The sequence below is a fragment of the Panthera tigris genome, chromosome A3 (genome assembly GCF_018350195.1).
Source record: "Panthera tigris isolate Pti1 chromosome A3, P.tigris_Pti1_mat1.1, whole genome shotgun sequence".
In the NCBI taxonomy this organism is placed as follows: domain Eukaryota; kingdom Metazoa; phylum Chordata; class Mammalia; order Carnivora; family Felidae; genus Panthera; species Panthera tigris.
In genome coordinates this window covers 5373706-5392542 of record NC_056662.1, presented here as the reverse complement: position 1 = coordinate 5392542, position 18837 = coordinate 5373706, and the positions used below count along the sequence as shown (strand labels likewise).

General features: G+C 56.0%; 1 protein-coding gene across 1 annotated transcript; it reads left to right on the top strand.

Moving 5' to 3' along the window:
* Positions 1–2594: 2594 nt before the first annotated feature.
* Positions 2595–13536, top strand: LOC122236933. The gene is made up of 4 exons (XM_042979692.1): positions 2595–2664; positions 2934–3027; positions 12183–12230; positions 12383–13536. The coding sequence occupies exons 1-4, from the start codon at positions 2618–2620 to the stop codon at positions 12821–12823; spliced, it is 630 nt and encodes a 209-aa protein (XP_042835626.1). The 5' UTR covers positions 2595–2617; the 3' UTR covers positions 12824–13536.
* Positions 13537–18837: the final 5301 nt, after the last annotated feature.

Below are 18837 nucleotides of genomic sequence, written 5' to 3'. Positions count from 1 at the left end.
GTCGGCTCCCTCGACTCCAAGGGGGGCAGCGAGTGCCAGGGGGCGTTAAGGACGAGCCGGTGCCCAGCGTGGACTTTCTTCGTGGCAGATCTCACTGGAAAGGCTGAAAGAGGACACAAAGGAAGATCCCTCTCCGTGCATCTGGTTCTTTGCTGCTGGATCCAAAGACCCCTCATAACCTCACACCTGCCCGGACCCCCGCCCCGGGCGACACCGGCCACGCCTAGACGGCACTGCCTTCACCAGGGACAAGCAGACATGGGACTGTCCTCAGGGAGGCGCTGCTGCGGAGATTGGCCTGGGCCGTGCGGGAGGGCCACCTGCGTCCTGACCCGGGTGGGCACCTCCCCGAGCGCGTGACCTGGGGTGTGGAGGAAACTCCCAGGCCTCGGTTTCCTCATCAGCAGAACGGGGGCAAGAACAGCTTACACCACACATGGCTTCGTGAGGCTCAGGTGAGAGGTTTTAGGTAAAGTACCCACAGCAGCGACGGACCGAGTGAAACCTCTGTGATTTTGTTGCTGTCGGTGTTCCTGATTCTGTCATTATTAGCGGCTGAGTACGACGGCCACCCCAATCACCTCCTCAGTATCCCCCTGAGCGGTCAGGCTCGGGCTTCCTCTTCTCCCTCCCCTTCCCCGGGGAGGTGGGCAGAACCTCACCCTTCACCTCCCACCCCCCCCGGCATTTGGTCCCGATTTCCTGAAACTTTGTGCCACATCTGGGGCGCTCCTGCACCCCCCCCCCCCAGCCCAGTCTGCAGGTCCGTGAGTCACCCTACGGTCTCCCTGCTGGGAAGAGCGAACCAGCCCAGAAAAAAAAAAAAAAATGCAGACTCCCATGGGCGTCCCCAGCCGCCTTCTCCTGACATGAGCAGCGCCTCCCCACCCCCATCCTTGCCAGACAGTTGGGCAGACTGCCAGCTCTGCGATTCACACCCGGGAGGGCAGCAGACAGCCCCCGCCGGGCGCCCGGTGCGTGCACTGCTTTTCTCTCCCCTCTCCTCACTGGGTTGTTTTGCTCTGGGCTGCAAATTCATTTTTAGATCCCGGCCTCCGCCCTCCCCCATCTCCCGCTTCTATTCTTAGAAAGCAAACTGGGATGTGCTTGGGCCTCGCGGTGGAATCAGACAAGTTTGCCCACGTGCTCCGGCTGCCTGAGACACGGAATTAATTAAAAGGCGGCTCGGAGCCGCAGGTTCATCGGCCGGAAAACGCAGCTGGCTGGGCCCGACTCTAGGGGGCTGGGGGGGGGGGGGTGGTGGCTGCTCTGGTCACCTGGGTCCCCCGCCCCGCGCCCGGCAGGGCGCTGCTCCGGGGACGGGGCCGCCCTGCCTGGATGGGCTGGGCCGGCTGTGCGTGTTGGTTACACGTACGAACTGTCCCAGCATGTCGGGCTCCCGAGAGATCTGAATTAGGTAAATACATTTGAAAGGGTTTCAGGGGTGGATCGCCTTCAGGAAGCCGCGCAGCTGAACCGTACTTTGCGAGAAGAAGCTGACCTTCCTCAGAGGCAGCCCTGCGGCGAGGGAGGGAGGGAGGGGGGGGACAGGCGGAGAGATGCAACGAGGGAAGGACGTGGGGGTGACGGGGGCAGGTGGGGGTGCGCGGAGAATGAGCACACGGAAGGACAGCCCGGCGGGAGGGTAAGGGTCTGTGCGGGCTCAAGATCCCGGCCGTGCCGCTTTCCGGCTGTGTGGCCTTGGACAAGTCACTTAACCTCTCTGTGCCTCCATTTTCTTGGGTGCGGCCGGGTGGGCAGAGAAGCAGGTGACACTAAGCAGAGAGGTCCCCTCTAGGGCCCTCGTCCGTGACGCAAGGGGAGACATCCTCTGAGAGCTCAGATGCCTCCTTCTCCAGGAAGCCTTCCCTGACTGCCAGCAACTTCAGCTGCCCGCTTCTAGCTTCATGCCGCCCCAGGCTCCCCCTTCGCACACATCACGCCGTACGATGATGCCTCTTGTTTGGTATGTTTTCTTACCCCCAAGCGTTTTGCAAAGATTCTCCTTATAAAAATTTTTTTTAAAAAAATTCAGAAGCCTGGTGGGGGGGGCGGGGGGTTGCCGGTAAAAAAAACTTCCCCACAGCTCGGCGTGTGTCCTTCCGGGACCTGCGGGAGGGTGGCTGTGTGTTTATCATTCTGTTTTGTCTCTCAAGGGGATTGCGCGTTAAGCAAAACGGGAGCTTGGAAACAATGTCTTGGCATCTTTCCACAGCTGTGCTCGTCTAATTATTCTCTCACGTTTAATTTTTATAGATGTTTTCCTTGAGCCTACGACACAGACACACGGGAGAGAAAAGGTGTGCACAGGGATGGAAAGTGCTCCTGAAGCGCCTTGTCCTCCCCACCGTGTCCCCAGCCCCTCTCCCGCTGCTCCCCCTCGCGCGTCCCGGTGGAGACTGTCTACACGCAGAGGCATGGGCTGGATCCCCAGCCTCTTTTCTTTGCACATCCGGGGCGGCACAAGCTGCACCCGCTGCTCTGCCCTCTCCCGCCCTCCCTGAGGCCCGCACCTCGGAAGACCCCGCCTCGTCACCGCACAGCGGCCTCCCGGCCCCTGCCCCTTGCGTGCTATTCTGTTGCGTAGACGGGCCACGGGCTATTTGGCGCCCTGGGGATGGGTGTGGAGATGTCCACGCACATCCCTACGTTCTCTGCCCTCAGGTGGGAGCCCTGGGCTGCGGGGTGTGGGTGTGGGTGTGGGTGTGGGTCGGGGGCTGCTGCCCCGAGAGGAGAGGCGGGTGGGGGGACAGGAGGAGGAGACGGGAGCGTTGTCAGGTGGGGATGGCCGGGTATCTGACAGAGGGCGGGCTCCGGGATGAAGAGGCGACCCCGGGAGACAGATGGCTGGGGCGGCCGCCTCCCTTCTGTAAGTACTTTTTAATTGAGGTCTGACAAACCCCGAGTAAACTTAATTAATTCTGTTTGTACAGCTTGATGAAGTTTTACGTGTGTGTCCAGCATGGAAGCTTCTCCCGGACCCCAGAGGACCCTCACGCCCATTCCCAGGCAGGGACCCCTCCCCAGGTAACCACAGTTCCGACCGAGTCCCCATCGGTCAGTTTCTGCCTGTTCTTGAACCGCATACGCACGGAGCCACATGCTCTCTGGGTCCTTTTCTGTGTCTCGCTTTTCTCCCGCGCGTTTTGGGGACTGATCCCTGCGTCTGCAAGGGGCCTTGCTCCCCCTGCCCCACCTCCCTCCCGCCCTCCCGCCTTCTCTCCATGGTTCTCAGCCACGGGGATGCCTCCCCAGGGGTCGTGGGGCAACACCCAGAGGCATTTCGGATCGGCACAACTGGGATCCAGCGGGGGAGAGGCCGGGATGCTGCCAGCCCCCGGTGGTGCCCAGGACGCCCCCGGCACAGAAGGATCCGGCCCAGGCCCAGAAGCTCTGCGCCCGCCGCGGCGGTTCACGGCACGAGAAGAGGGCAGTGTGTTGGCCCCTCCGGCCGTCGACGGGCACGTGGGCTGTGCCCAGCGGCTCCCCGTGGTGCCCCCGCGAGGACCCCGTGCGCGGCTCTCGGTGCATCCGCGTGCCATTCTCTCGGGCGCATTCCCGGGACGGGCCAGAGCCTGAGCCCTTCTGTTACGGGCGAGAGCCCCCCACGGTGTAAATCTCGGCGGGTTCCACGTCTCCCTTCAAGCTCTGCAGACCAGATCCTCCCTTTCCCGTAGCTTCCCTTGCCGCTAGGTTGTGGTTACGTAAACCTTGTGACGTCGCTCTGGGTAGAGCCCGATATCCGCCCCAGCTTACAGATGGCAAGACCGAGGCTCGGCGGGCGGGGTTAGGCTGTCTCCTCAGGGTCTCATGCCGGTGGCGGAAGGTGGGCCCGGGACCGTCTGGCTCGAAGCTTGTGCTCAGAGACGCGAGGACCGGAGGCCTCTTGCGAGCCTCTCCTTCGGGGCTCTCGGGGGCTGACCTGCACCTGTGTCCCCAACGCCAACACAGGTATTGGAGGACTCAGGGTGTTTCTGGTCTTAGGTCACCTCCACAGCCATGAACTTTGGTCTTGGCTGTGGTCAAGGTCAGTGGAATGGCTTTGGTCTCTCACCCTCCGTTGTATGGGAAAAGGTTGAGGGTCATCGAGGGCCCCCTGGACTGTAGGTCTTTGAGGTCAGGCCCCGAGTCTGTCTTCTTCAGTGATGAATATCGTGGCGTCTTGGCACAGGGGGTTGCTTAATGAACCTTTGTTAAACGAAGGGAAGAGATCATTTAGCGGCATGCACGGAAGTACCAACCCTAAACACGACTTCACTCAAAAAAGAGACTTGGTATCTGACGTAATGGGAAGCCCAGAGGGAGGGCTTCAGGCATGTTGCGATCAAGGCTCTGCTTCCATTATGCTGCAAGGCTCTTGGCTTTGCCCTCCTCCACGTGTTGGCTTCGTTCTCAGGCTCCCTTTATACACAGGATGCTGCCAGGGGACCAGTTCCTGGCGAGGGAGATGCGATGACTGTGACTGGCTTAGCCAGGCCAATGGCTGGGTCAGCTTTCCCCAAGAACAGAGGTGCCTGGGAATGGTCGATACCTGAACAAAATTAAGATTCAGTTGGGAAAGAGGAAAAGGGCAGGGGTAACTTGTAGGCAGCCAGTAACGTGCACCACACGACTCTTCAGGTTAAATGTCTCATGAACATGTAAGAACTCGGGGCGCCCGGCTGGCTCAGTCGGTTGAGCGTCCGACTTTGGCTCAGGCCACCGGCTCATGGTTTGTGAGTTCGAGCCCCGCATCAGGCTCTCCGCTTCACCGCGGAGCCTGCTTTGGATCCTCTGTCTCCTTCTCTCTCTGCCCCTCACCTGCTCGATCTCTCTCAAAAATAAATAAACATAAAAAAAAAAAAAACAGGTAAGAACAAAACCAACATGCACTCGTTCAACCGGCTGAAGGCCTGTATTAGTTATCTAATGCTGTCCAACGACAAAGGTCCCCCAAGCTCAGTGGCTCGAAACCACAGACGTTTACCGTCTCACAGTTTGGGTGGGGGGGGGGGGTCCCCCGTGAGGCTGCAGTCGGGACGTGGGCCAGGGCTGCACCATCTGAAGGCTTGTCCGGGCTGGAAGGTCAAAGGGGCTCACACAACAGAGGGAAGCATGGGGCCTCAGTTCCGCGTCGTGAGGACCTCACCCCAGGACCGTTGGAGACGTGGCGGCATCTGATCCGAGCCTGAGGGATCCAAGAGAAAGAACAAGGAGATGCCCCAGAGACTGTGGCCTTTCCCCATGCTGGGAGCAAGCCGCCAAGGCCAGCCTGGCCGGAGGAGAGCAGGGCGGTTCTGCGTGTCGGCGGGATGAGTCGGTGACGTTTGTTTAGCCGCCACGGACGGACGCTTCTCCTCGGATCCTTCCATGGAGGCGTCTGCGTGACCGACCTGCACCCGCCCGGTGCCCACACACCCACGCGAGGCCAGGGCTGTCTCCGGCCCGAGGGGTTTTCTGCTGCAGATTCGGTTAGAGAGCAGATTCCAAGCCCCCTCCCGTGGGGCTCCTCTTGGGGACTCTCTTGGGCAAGTGTGCCAAGAGGCCAGCTCTCCCGTACTCTGTAACTTTTCTTGCAGGAAAGTTCTGGGGAAATTCTGTAAGCAAGCACCACCCCAGGCCCGGTGGTTTGCACACTGACCCTCCCACCCTGCCCTGAGGGGGCATCGTCACGGTCACCGAAGGGACTGGGACACAGGTGAAAGGGCCACCCAGCGTCACTGGGTGGTGTGATGCCCAGCGCCTGTCCTCTCCCCGACATCGCTTCCTCCACGGGGAAGGTGTCTGTTTCGGGGGGAATGTTCTAGAAGATCTGAATCTGTGCGTTTAAAGTAGCATTGTTGTGTTCTGGACTTCGGGGGCCTCTGGGGGGGGGGCAGGTGGCCGCACGTGAACCACGCTTTTATGGAGCAGCGTGGGTGGCAGCTACCATCCGTGAAGGGCTTACGCTGTGCCAGGGGGGCGGCTGTCTCGCCTGTGCCGTCTCATCCAGTGCCCGCACCGGGGGTTTGCTGAGGCGGGGCTTGCGAGAACCGCCTGCCAGACGGGAAGCATCTGAGTCTCCGAGACACGCCGGTTACCCGCAGACGCTGAGTGGTCGCCTCCCATCCTGGCCCCCTGTGAGCTCCCACCTGCTGCCCCGGAAACAGCCTGGTGAGCACGGAGACCCCAGCACGCCCTCCCTCATCCTGAGGCCGCGGCCCCGTGCCCGCTGATGGCACCTGCCGACGCAGACTCGGGCCGGCGGGGAGAGTGGCCGCTCTCAGCACGAGGACGCGGGCGCAGTCAGCTCTCGGGAATGAGAAAGAGGCCGCCTTCCCAAACCACATGTGTGTCAATAGTGTGACTGACAGGCCAGCGGGGGAGCTTATACATCTTTCCTTCTGGGTTTGCATTTATCGCCCGTGATCCTTTTCGTCTGGCCGGAAGGCAGGGGTTCCAAGCTCACACGCAGAGGCAGGCTCGCTGTGGCTGGACCGATCTTCCGGAACGCCCTCTGCTCTCTGGATGGGGCCGGAGGGAGCATGGCCGCGTGCGTGCAGAAGCCGGGCTGTCCTGTGCCTTCATCCGCCCTCCGTAGAGGCCGGTGACCGCCGCCCCCAGCCCCCAGGCCTGCCGCCTTTCCTGAGCGCTGGGCGAACACCGCCCCATGGAACCTTCTGATAATGAAAATGCTCTTTCTTCTCTGACCGCAGCTACCACCACGAAAGGCTACCGAGCGCCCGCAACAGGGCAACTGGGGGTCTGAGTTTTCCGTTTTACGTAACATTGAGTAATCTACATGTAAATGTGCACGGCTGCAGGGGGCAAGGGGCTACCGCGTTGGAGAGTGATGTTCTAGACTCTCAGTTTCACCTTGCTTGCCGCGGCCCGGGGGCGAAGGTACACGTGGCGGGATTTGTTAGGAAAGCGCTCCCGGGAGCAGCTCGGTGGAGAGTGGGGGCAGCGGGCAGGGCAGAGGAGCCCAGCGGGTAGTGAAGGGTCGGTCGCAGGGGAGGGCCAGCCCCGCCTGATCCGCGGGAGGCTGGAGTGTAAGTCGTGCTTCTGAGCTTGTCCCGGGGCCTGGACAGTGACCCACACCCACGAGAGCCAGGGTGGGCCGCTTCATGCCCCGAACCAAAGGCCACCTGGGGCGGAGGTCAGAGCACAGGCTTCACAAGAAAGAAGCTAGGGGTGTCCTGGGCTTTCCTGGTTAGAATGAAGGCCCACGGACCCTCTGCAGAAGAACTGCAGGTTAGACCCCCGGCAGGTGGACGTGGGTGACCCCAAAGTGCCACCAGGCAGAATCGGGCTGAATCTGTGCCTCCAAGGGGTGACCCCAAAGTGCCACCAGGCAGAATCGGGCTGAATCTGTGCCTCCAAGGGGTGACCCCAAAGTGCCACCAGGCAGAATCGGGCTGAATCTGTGCCTCCAAGGGGTGACCCCAAAGTGCCACCAGGCAGAATCGGGCTGAATCTGTGCCTCCAAGGGGTGACCCCAAAGTGCCACCAGGCAGAATCGGGCTGAATCTGTGCCTCCAAGGGGTGACCCCAAAGTGCCACCAGGCAGAATCGGGCTGAATCTGTGCCTCCAAGGGGTGACCCCAAAGTGCCACCAGGCAGAATCGGGCTGAATCTGTGCCTCCAAGGGGTGACCCCAAAGTGCCACCAGGCAGAATCGGGCTGAATCTGTGCCTCCAAGGGGGCAGTGGGGCTGGGGTGCCAGGCTAATGAGGGCTGTTTGCTCTTCTCTCTGTGTCCCTATCCTGGGGGGTCAGAGCCAGGTGGGAAGGTGTGGGAGGAGATACAGTCACAGGCAGGAAAGAGCCAGGCGGGGAAGACCTGCTTCGACTGTGCACACGCCCCTTCTGCAGCAAACCTGGCACAAGGGAAGGGGTGAGGCCTCACAGGAAACCAAAGCCAAACTTCTGACTATTACGTGGGTCGAGGCATTTGAATCATAGGTGGGAGGACCTTGTATCTGGTCACGTAAGATGGCCAGAAAGCCGCGGGGTCCGTCCCAAGTTTTCACCCAGGGTGAAAAGTGGCCCCACTGAATAAATTTCAGCAGACCATCGGTGACAAAAAGAACACAGTCTGTGAGTCCATCTTGAGCCGTGCTTGTTCACTGTGAAGGTCGCACGAGGACAGAAGCCATTTTAGGTACTGAGGGACTATGACAAAAGTTTTTAAAAAGGGTTTATGTGATCGTGGGATGGAAAGGATACCTCAGTCAGGGCGGCCAGGGAGAGCCCCTCTGAGGAGGTGACATTTGAGTTAAGGCCTCAGTGAGGAGAGGAACTGCTTGTGGGAAGATCGAGGGTGCAGGGGGTGCGGAAAGCGATCTAAGCAGAAGACAAAGTCTGTGCAAAGGTCCTGAGACAGGAGCAAGCTTGTGGTTGGAGAGAGTGAATTAGTGGAGGATGGGGAAGTGGGGGTGCAGAGAGGGGTCGGACAGGGTCGGAAGACAGGATCTCATCCAGTGTGATGAACAGCCATTAAAGTGTTTTTAGTGGAGGTTGGTGGGGGCGGCAGGGATCGGTTCATGCTTCTTCAAGGTCGGCTGGCTGCTAGGTGGAGGACGCCCGGCTGGAGGTCAGGGATTCCGGTTTGTCTGAGGCAGGAGAGAGGCGAGGGCGGCCTGTGGTGGCTGCGGTGGAGGTGGTGAGAAGTGATCAGGTTTAGACCATAATTTGGGGACGCAGCCAGTAGGACTTGCTGATGGCTCACAGGTACCACATGAGAGGGTTAAGGTCTGAGCCACGCAGCTAGGTGGACACGGGGGCCGTTTCCGAGATGGGGAGCCTGGGAGGGAGCGGGTTATTGTAAGGAGAGGGGCAGTAATTCTCTTTTGGCCAAATTGTATGCTCAGGCAGTCGCTCACTAGCTCCACACGGCAGACTGGGCAGGGCAGCTGAGAATTAAGGTCCTGGTCCAACAATTTGGGCTTAGTTGTGTCACCTTAGGCAAGTCCCTTAATCTTTTCGAGAACAAGTTTTCTCAACTAAAAAAAGAGGGATAAAAATAATAGTACCTGCCTCCCTCGCAGGTTTGTTATGGTAAAGAGTTCGGTGTCATGGGTCCTGGCACATAATAGGTGCACAAGAAATGAAATCAGTTATCGCGAAACATTTAGCTCTGATAATACTTTCCATCTGAGAGCCTATTTTTTTCTCTCTCCTTTCTTTTAAAGTTTATTTATTTATTTTGAGAGAAAGAGAGAGCGTGAGTGGGGGAGTGGCAGAGAGAGATTGAGAGAGAGAGAGAGAGACAGAGAATCCCAAGCAGGCTCCACATTGTCAGCACAGAACCTGAACCTGATGCAGGGCTTGGTCTTACCAACCACGAGATCATGACCTGAGCCAAAATCAAGAGTCGGATGCTTAACCAACTGAGCCACCCAGGTGCCCCTCAGAGCCTATTTTATCTGATATTAACATGGTCACATTCTTAGGCTCACTGTTTGCGTGTTACATGTTTCTGGTATCCATTAACTATCAGTCATCAATGGCTTATTGTGTCTCTTGAGGACAGCATATAGTTTTATCTTTCCCCCCCCAATCCATTCTGATGGTCTCTGTCCTTTAATTTGAGTGCTTATCACATTAATATTTAGTGTAAGTACTGATAGAGTTAGATTTGGGTTCACACATTTTGTCATTTTTCTATTCTGTTTGCCTCCTCTGGTTTGGTTTTTTGTTATTGTCTCTTTGCCGCTTCCTTCTTATTCTTCAGTGGTTGGATTATTTGAAGGCTTTTTTTTTTTTAAGTTTTATTTATTTAAGTAATCTCTACATCCCATGCAGGGCTTAAACTCATGACCCTGAGATCAAGAGTCACAAGCTCCCCTGACTGAGCTAGTCAGGCATCCCTGGATTATCTGAAGTTTTGTTTAGAATTCCGTTTTCATTTTCCTGTTGATTTTTATTTTATTTTTTTCTGTTGATTTTTAAAGCTATACTTCTTTGCATTATTTTTTGAAAAAATTATATATGTTTATTTATTTTTGAGAGAGAAACAGAGTGTGAACGGGGGAGGGGCAGAGAGAGAGAGAGAGAGGGAGACAGAATCTTAGTCTCAGGCTCTGAGCTGTCAGCATAGAGCCCAATGCAGGGCTCGAACTCATGGAACCATGAGATCATGACCTGAGCCAAAGTTGGATGCTTAACCGACCGAGCCACTCAGGCACCCCTGCATTATTTTTCAATGGTTTTTGTACAGATTGGAATATGCGTCCTTAACTTTTCATACTGTAGTCACAGTTAATATTGTACAACTTTGTGTAAAGTGTAGATAGCTTACAATTGTGTAAGTTCATATTTGTATGTCCTTTATGTTATAGTTTATATTCCATATATGCACATGTTATGTTATTTTTCATGTATACACATCTTAAACCCCACAAGACGATGTTATATTTCTTCCTTTAAGTGGTTCTATGGTTTTTAAGAGGAAAAAAGAAGATAATTCCCGCAGGTACCGATATATGTAACATTGCTGCCTTCTGAGGATCTGAGTTTCCATTGGCATCATTCCCTTCAGGATGAAGAACTCCCTTCAGCATTTCATGTAGTGAAGACCAGACGTTAGCAAATGCCCTTTGTTTTCTTTTCTCTGAGAACATCTTTACTTTGCCCTCCTCCTCAAAGGAATTTTCACTGGGTATATAACTCTTGGTTGACAGGGTTTTCCTTTAAACTTTCACCGCTGGAAAGATGTTGTTCCACACCTTCTGGCCTCCATGATTTCTAATATGAAGTCAGCCTTTAACTGGGTCATCGTCCCCGTGCGTGCAATGTGCTAAGCGTTCATGTGGCTTTTAGGCAGCAGTGTGTACACTGGCTTTCAAGAGTTCCACTCCATGTGCTTTGCTCTGGGATTCTTTGATTTTGCTTGGTGTTCATTGAGCATCCTGTATCAGTACATTTCTGGTTTTCTTTTTTTTTTAATTTTTAAAAAATGTTTATTCATTTTTTAGAGAGAGATTGAGAGAGAGAGAGAGAGAGAGAGAGAGAGAGAGACAGAGAGAGAGAATCCAAAGCAGGCTCCAGGCTCTGAGTTGTCAGCACAGAGCCCTGCCTGGGGCTCGAACTCACAAACCACAAGATCCTGACCTGAGCTGAATGAGGTTGGACGCTTAACTGACTGAGTCACCCAGGTGCCCTAGTACATTTCTGTTTTTCACCAAATTTGGAAACATTTTGACCCTTGTTGCCCCCAATATTATTTATGCCCCATTCTCTTTCTGCTGTCCTTCTAGGATTCCATTTACACGTATGCAGGACTCTTTAACATCATTTAAGTGGGTTCCTGAGCCTCTATTCATTTATCCTTAAATCCCTGTTGTCTCCACATTGGATAATTTCTATCACTCTATCTTAAGTTCATTGACTCTTTCCTCAGACTTCTCCACTTGACTGTTAAAAGTCTAGCCCTTGAATTTTTCAGTTCAGATATCATAATTTTCAGTTCTGGAATTCCCATTTGCCCCTTTTTTTATATTGTTCCTGATTCTCAGCAGAGACTTTCTATCTTTTCATTAATCGTGAGCACTTACAACTTGACGAGAGCCATTTTTACAGCTGCTGTCAGAGCCTTGTGTCCTGGTTCCAATTGCTGGTTCATCTTGGGATGCATCTTGGTTGACTTCATTTCCTCTCGAGAATTTCTTCCATTTCTTACTTTTTTTTATATGTTGGGTAATTTGGGGGTTATATTCCGGCGTGATGGATAGAATAATGTCCCTTCATCCTCCTTCTCAGAACCTGTGTGTATGTTACCTTGTGTCACGAGTAGCCTTTGCAGATGTGACCCAGGGTTTTGAGATGGGGAGGTTATCCTGGATTATCCTAGTGTCCCACAGTGTAATGACAAGGGTCTTTACAATAGGGAGATGTGGCAATGGAGGCAGAAGTCCGAGTGATGCCAGGAGGGGCCGTGAACCTCTAGAATCCACAAAAGGGGGCCTCCAGAAGGAGCCAGCTCTACTCCCCCACCTTTTTGCCTTCTGACTTGTGGAATTATGGGATAGTGACTGTGGTTTTTAAGCAACTAAGTTTGTGGAAGTTTGTTACATCAGCAATAGCGAACGAATACACCCTGATGTAACGAACGCTGAATCGTGAAGATTCTGGGATTTTGTTATTTTCCTCTGATGAGTGCTGTTTCTTGTGTTCGAGCGGGCAGTGACGGGACTGAATTTGAACTTCGGCTCTTGTTTCTAGGAAGGCAGCTGCTGTATCAGTTCACGTCTTTGTCTCACCTGGGCTGCCGTGAGTCTGTTCCGGGTGTGGTCAGGGGTCCACCAGAGATGTGGATGGACAGAATTTGGGGATCTCCTCTCTGAATCTTTCCCGTCCGGGACCCCCTGCTGTCTCCAGCAGCCACGGTTCACCAGCCTCTGTCTTCTGCTTCCCTAGGCCAGAAAGACCGAGTCCCCCTGGCGTCCCTCTCGTCTCGTGTCCTGCACTCTGCCAACCGCACTGAGCCTCAGGCCGGGAGCTGCGAAGACAAGAACTTGCTCTGCCCAGCCCCCTCCTCCCCTGAAGATCCGCTTCTGTTCACTGTCCAGAACCTCCAGGTGTTTGCTTTCGGCATCACGCTCAGGTTTTATCATCGTGCTCGGGAAGGGAATCATTCGGTCGTTACCAGACGTGGAAGGCCTCTGCTTGCCTCCCAGGGCCCTTCGAGTGTCTTTTTATCTCCTAGCTGGTTCTTGGCGGGAGAAGGGGAAGAGAGGAGAACTTTTTCAGCACTGGGTTCCAGCTGGTTCTCTTCCTCACTAGCTACGTGTCCTTGGGCAGGTGGCCCCCCTCAGCTTAGTTTTCCCATCTTCGGAGCCTGGTGCCGTGGGACTACTGCATGAAAGGGGAAAGGCGTGCATTTCCACAGTGCTGGGTCCGAGCTTGGTCCCATCACTGTCTTCCCAAGCATCTCTGGTGCCCCTGGAAGAAGAAGTCCAAGCTGGTGCTGGCCAGCGTTTCAGCCCCATTAATTCCTCCAAGCAGTTGGCTCTGGGAAAGGCCTCTTCTTATTTCCTGCCAGGAAAACGAAACTCTAAAAACCGAAGCAGGGCTGTGTTATTCACAATCCTCGCACTTGACGTCCCCAAACCAGTTCTGCTCAGTAGGCTCCGCTTCGAAGCCACTGCCAGGGAAAACACGACGCAGGGAGAAGCTGTGCAGCCCATGCAAGACGCTGCAGAATCGGGCCCTGGCCCCGGGCGGGCTCCCACGGCGCTGCTGTCCTGCTTCTGAGACTGGCTGGTCTGTTTCCCGGACACTTGTTTACTGAGCGTCCACTGTGCCCGTCGCTGCGCTGGGTGCCGGGGCCACAGCAGCAAACAAGGCACACAGGTCCTGCCTTCACAGAGGGGGCGTCTGGCCGGAGGCCTGGATGTGAGCCTCGCCATCGCACCCGGGGGTAAAGCCGCAGATGTCCTAGGGGGTGGAGGGGGGGCATGGTGTTGTGTGTGCATAAGGCAGGGACTTGATTTGCTCAAGGAGGCTGGTGGGAGGCCCCGGGGAAGTGACATTTCAGCTGAGGTCTGGAGGATGAGTGGAATTTAACAAGGGTGAGGCACAGGCCCTGTGGTGGGTGGGGCATGGTAAGTTCCAGAACAGACATGGGGTGGGGTGGGAGAACACCGTGGGGAGATGGGCAAGGAAGGTGACGCTACAGAGGTGTGCCATCGAGTTGCCCGAGTTAGCAAATAAAAATACAGGATGCGCGGTTCAATTCGAATTTTAGGTGAGCGCCGAATAAATTTTGTGGCATAAGTATATCCCAAATGCTGTATCGGATAGACTTATACTAAAAAAAAAATTTTTTTTTGATTTGTTGTTTATCTGAGATTCCAGTCGAACTGGGTATCTTGAATTTTCTCTGGCAAATTTATGTGCAAGGCCTTGCAGATCAGGCAGGGAACTCGTTCCCAAACCATGAACAAAGGGAGGATGTAAGCCAGGAGCGGCACGGGTTAGCCAGCGTCTTGAGCCAGTCAGCTGGCAGCTGAGGGAGAACGGACGGGGAGTGGGCGAGGGGCAGGGGGTGGGCAGGAGGGGGCCGCACCCGCGCCCAGGTGAGACCCTCCCTGGCGGCCGAGCCTCACGGAGGAGCAGCCAGGTGCCACGTTCTAGGAGTGTCTGTAGGCCAATTCTGCCCCAGGGACAAGAAAATACTGCCCTGTATTCGCTTTTCCCCACCAGCTGTTTGGAAGGCAAGCCGCGCTGCGTGAGGTGGTTATTACTCACCGCGTGTCGGGACGTAGCGATGACAAAGCAGCGGGGCCAGGACCCTTGCTTTATGTCCCCAAGAGCCATCACCCTGCACAGCGCGTCTCCCCACTCCCAAAAGGGCTCTGCTCGGCCCAGACAAACATCTTACGCTCTATTTGTTTTTGTGATTCAAAAATGAGTCACCCACTCCCGGCAAGAGTGTGCTGAGGGCTGCTGCCCAGGCGGTGGCTCTCCCTGACGCCGCGGGTTCAGAGTCCGCCTTCTGCCGGCGCGTCGGTTCATTCGAGCGCGAGAGACCCAAAAGCCTCCGGGCCAGACAGTCCTGTGTGTGAATCCTGACTCGTGGCATCTAATTACTTCATCTGAGACTCAGTTTCCTCGTTTATAAAGCGGGGTTGAGGAGAGGCCTCCTTCGGGAGGCCTTTGGAGGATTAAGTGGGAGAGGCTGGGGATATAGCAGGTGCTCTGGGAATGTCACTTGACCCTTTCCAGCTCTGCTGGCCAGACTGCACCTCACCTCTGGGCCTGGGGTGGCACGCAGAGAGGGGATTGGGTTCATTAGAAGAAACCACAGCCCAGAGGGAGGGCGGCGCTGGGACGAGAGGGGCACTCTCATGGTCCATGGCCCGCGTGCTGACATTGGGATTCCCCTCCCTGAACCCGACCCTTATCCTCTGTCCTCTGGGACTCGAATCACCTGCTCACCTAGATCACAGGTCCCAGGCTCCCCAGCCTGCGGGCGGATGTTATTCTTCTGCTTCTCTCCCTTCCCTCCAGAGGCAGTCCGGAGTGGACACACGTTTGCAAACACCTTCCAGAATGAGGCCCAGTTCACCCTGACAGGCCCAGCATGGGCACCTGGGGGCAAGGCAGGTGGCAGCAGTTACGACCCCCACCACCTGACCTACTCCGTGTCACATACCCACCTAAGTTCCCGCAGGTACCGGGGCCATCTCTCCTGGCTTCCTTCCTTCAGCCAGTGGTCTGATCTCACACATGGTTTTGTTACTGTGGTTTGCACTTGACCTTCTTTCTGGTCTACGGCTGGACCAGGCTGAGGCAGGACTGTAAGGAGGCCCTCCAGTCCTGGTGGGAGGCAGGCCGCCTCTCGCTCCACTTTCGCGAGGAGACAATCCTCACCGATCTCTCTCCTTCCACACAAAAGGGCTGCACTTCTTAAATTTTTTTTAATGCTTATTTATTTTTGAGAAAGGCAGAGACAGACTGTGAGCGGGGGAGGGGCAGAGAGAGAGAGGGAGACGCGGAATCGGAAGCAGGTTCCAGGCTCCGAGCTGTCAGCACAGGGCCCGACGCGGGGCTCGAACCCACGGACCGCGAGATCATGACCTGAGCCGGAGTCGGACGCTCAACTGACTGAGCCCCCCAGGCGCCCCAGGGGTGCCCTTCTTAAGTGTGAGGAGAGTTGCATTGAATTTATGGATTATCTGGGGAGAATCAAATTCCCTACCATACAAGGATGTCCTGTCTCAGAGCGTGACAGGTCTCTGTTCGTCCAGATCATTCTTTATTCAAATTCGAAAGTTTCCTGCCTAGGGCTCTTGCATGTTCCTGGAGAAATGAATTCCTAGGTACTTTCCGGTTTTGATCGCCCTCGTGAAAGATATACCTTGTTTCGCTTTCTGGTTTCCCGCTGTTGAGGGGTGGGGTAGAGGGGTGCTTTTGAGTTTTCCCGGCTTCTCTGCAGAGTTTTGTTGTGAGTTCCAGAGAACCGGGGGACTGCCCTATGTCAGGTGCCATGTGGCCTGTGTCCCCACCCTGAACCAAAGCGGAGGGCACGTGAGCATGCTTGAGGGAGCTGTCTACACCAGCAAGAACACCTCCAGGGAAAGAAGGGAATTCACGCTACCGAGAGCCCTCCAACGGGCAGGGCTCAGCGCAAAACCCCACAGAGAGGAGCGTTCAGAGAAACGGGAGGTGGGATGTCCGCTCAGCGGGAAAGGGCTGGAGGCAGCTTGGACGGACCCTCACGGGGGTTCAACTTGCCCAGTGACTGTGCCCGTCCCCAGGTCACAAGCCCCCCCCCCCCCCCCCCCCCCCCCCCCGCTCCAACATGGGCTTTCTTTTGGCGGCGCCTGGGTCTTTCTTTCACCCCGAGTGTGCTTTGTGCGCCGTCGGGCAGAGACACGGTGTCTTCCCTCTTTACGAGGGAGCCAGTGGTGCCAAACCTCATCGGTGGCACTCGGGGCTCCGGTTTAGGTTTCTCCAGTCACCCCAGGCCGAGGGGTCGCGGCTGGAGTTTCCGCCTGTGCACGTGCCGTTTCCCCGCACGGACCGTCAGCCCCAAGCTAGGAATGGTTTCCTCTCGCCCCCACGTGGCCGAAAAGTCCACGGGGCAGGTGGCCAGGGCACAGACTGATGCTTGGCGAGTGTCTGGTGAGCAGGAGAGTTAAATGAGCCGGCGAGGGACCGCGACTGGAGGGCCGGTCGCAGCGCCAGCGCGTGGTGACGGGTAAATTGCTGCGTTTTGCTCGCGCGTCTGAGCGCCCGCGTCCCGCACGTGCCACGTGCGGGGATCGGTGTCTTTCCTCTTCCCTGGGCTGCGGGCGGAGCTGGGTGACACGGCGGGGGTGGGGATTTGGACCGCACGGGTGACGCTCATACTCGGGACAGTGTCCTGGGCCGCAGGGACTTTCTCGGAGCCGCACACTGGCTCGCACCGCGGGGCACGCGCAGGGCTCGCCTGCGGATCTGGATCCGTTGGAGGGAAATGCGACACCCCCACACCGGGGCCTCCCCCCGGCGGCTGATGTGGGCTCGAAGACAGTGGCAAAGCCCTGGAGATCAGCCTCGTGAAATGCAAAACCGAAGTCAAGGTTTTACTTGATCTGTTGTGGCAAAGGCACAAATCTCAACATTTTCGCGGAGGTGAGTGAGGGGCCGGGAGCCTGTAAACGATTAGCGCCTTGGCGGAACTCGGCTGATGAGCACGCTTCGGTCCTGAGTGCCCACGAGCAGGCCTCCACACTGGGGCCCACTCCAGACCACTCCCCCGCTCTGTGGTTGCCCGTAGGAGGGGAAGGCCGTCTCCGGGCTTCTGGCCCGACAGAAGTGAGGACAAGTGACCAGTGTGATGGCCTCAGCTTGCCCAGGGGTGCCTCCTTCCTCTCCCCTGCCCTCCTCTCCCCTCCCCTCCCCTCCCCTCCTCCCCTCTCCTCTCCTCCCTTCTCCTCTCATCCCCTCCTCTCCTTTCCTTTCCCCTCTGTTCTCCTCCCCTCCCCTCTCCCCTCCCCTCTATTCTCCTCCCCTCTCCTCTCTTCCCCTTCCTTCTCCTTCCCTCCCCTCCTCTCCTATCCTCCTCACTCCTGCATGGACAGCCCAGTTGAAGGCCTCCAACAAGCTGTCTGGGGCTCAGCTGGCAAAAAAAAAAAAAAAAAAAAAGCCTCCTGGGGAAGCAACCATTTACTTAGCAAAAAAGGCTCAGAAGAAATACTGACATTAAATCACAGCACGAAAGCAATGAGGGGCTAAGTGTGTCCTGGCAAGAGAGGGGCTGCAGTGCAGCTGGGAGGGGGGGCTGGGGGGGGGGCTAGTGTGCTGCTGCTCAGGGCCCAGCAGCACAGGCAGCAGAGAACATGGGAGACAACTGCTGTGTGACTGTCCCTGCACTAGACAGTGCTCATTTCCTTCACAGGGGACCAAATCAGCAGACTTATAGTTAGTCTCCACTCATCTGTTCATCCACATATCCACCCACCTACCCATCCCTCCAAACATCTGTCCATCCTTATATCCATCCATCCGCCTGTCCATCCAGCCAGCCAGCCAGCCAGCCAACCAGCCAACCAGCCAGCCATGTATCCATCCATCCATCCATCCATCCTTCCATCCATCCATCAGTCCATCCATCCATCCACCCATCCATCCACTATACATCCATCCATCCATCCATCTATCCATCCACCCATCCATCTATACATCCTTCCACCTATCCATCCATCCATCCATCCATCCATCTATCCATCCATCCACTTATCCATCCACCCATCCACCCACCTGCCCATCCATCCATCCCTGTATCCATCCATCCATCCATCCATCCATCCATCCATCCATCCATCCAACTATCCATCCATCCACCCATCCATCCACCCACCCACCTATCTATCCATCCATCCATCCAGCCAGCCAGCCAGCCAGCCATCCTTGTATTCATCCATCCATCCATCCATCCATCCATCCATCCATCCATCCTTTCATCCATCCATCCATATATCTACCCAGCCAGCCATGTATCCATGTACCTACCCATCCATCCACTGTACATCCATCCATTCATCCATCCATCCATCCATCCATCCACCCATCTATCCATCTGTCCATCCAACCATCCATCCATCCATCCATCCATCCATCCATCCATCCATCCTTCCATCCATCCACTTATCCATCCACCCATCCGCCCATCCATCCATCCCTGTATCCATCCATCCATCCATCCATCCATCCATCCATCCATCCCTGTATCCATCCATCCATCCATCCATCCATCCATCTATCCATCCATCCTTCCATCCATCCACTTATCCATCCACCCATCCACCCACCTGCCCATCCATCCATCCCTGTATCCATCCATCCATCCATCCATCCATCCATCTATCCATCCATCCACCCATCCATC

Coding starts and splice junctions, on each gene's coding strand:
- LOC122236933 (XM_042979692.1), top strand. CDS start 2,618: ATGGGTGTGGAGATGTCCACGCACATCCCTACGTTCTCTGCCCTCAG. Junction 3,028..12,182: donor AGGCAGGGACCCCTCCCCAG/GTAACCACAGTT, acceptor TCTTGTTTCTAG/GAAGGCAGCTGCTGTATCAG. Junction 12,231..12,382: donor TTTGTCTCACCTGGGCTGCC/GTGAGTCTGTTC, acceptor TCCCTAGGCCAG/AAAGACCGAGTCCCCCTGGC.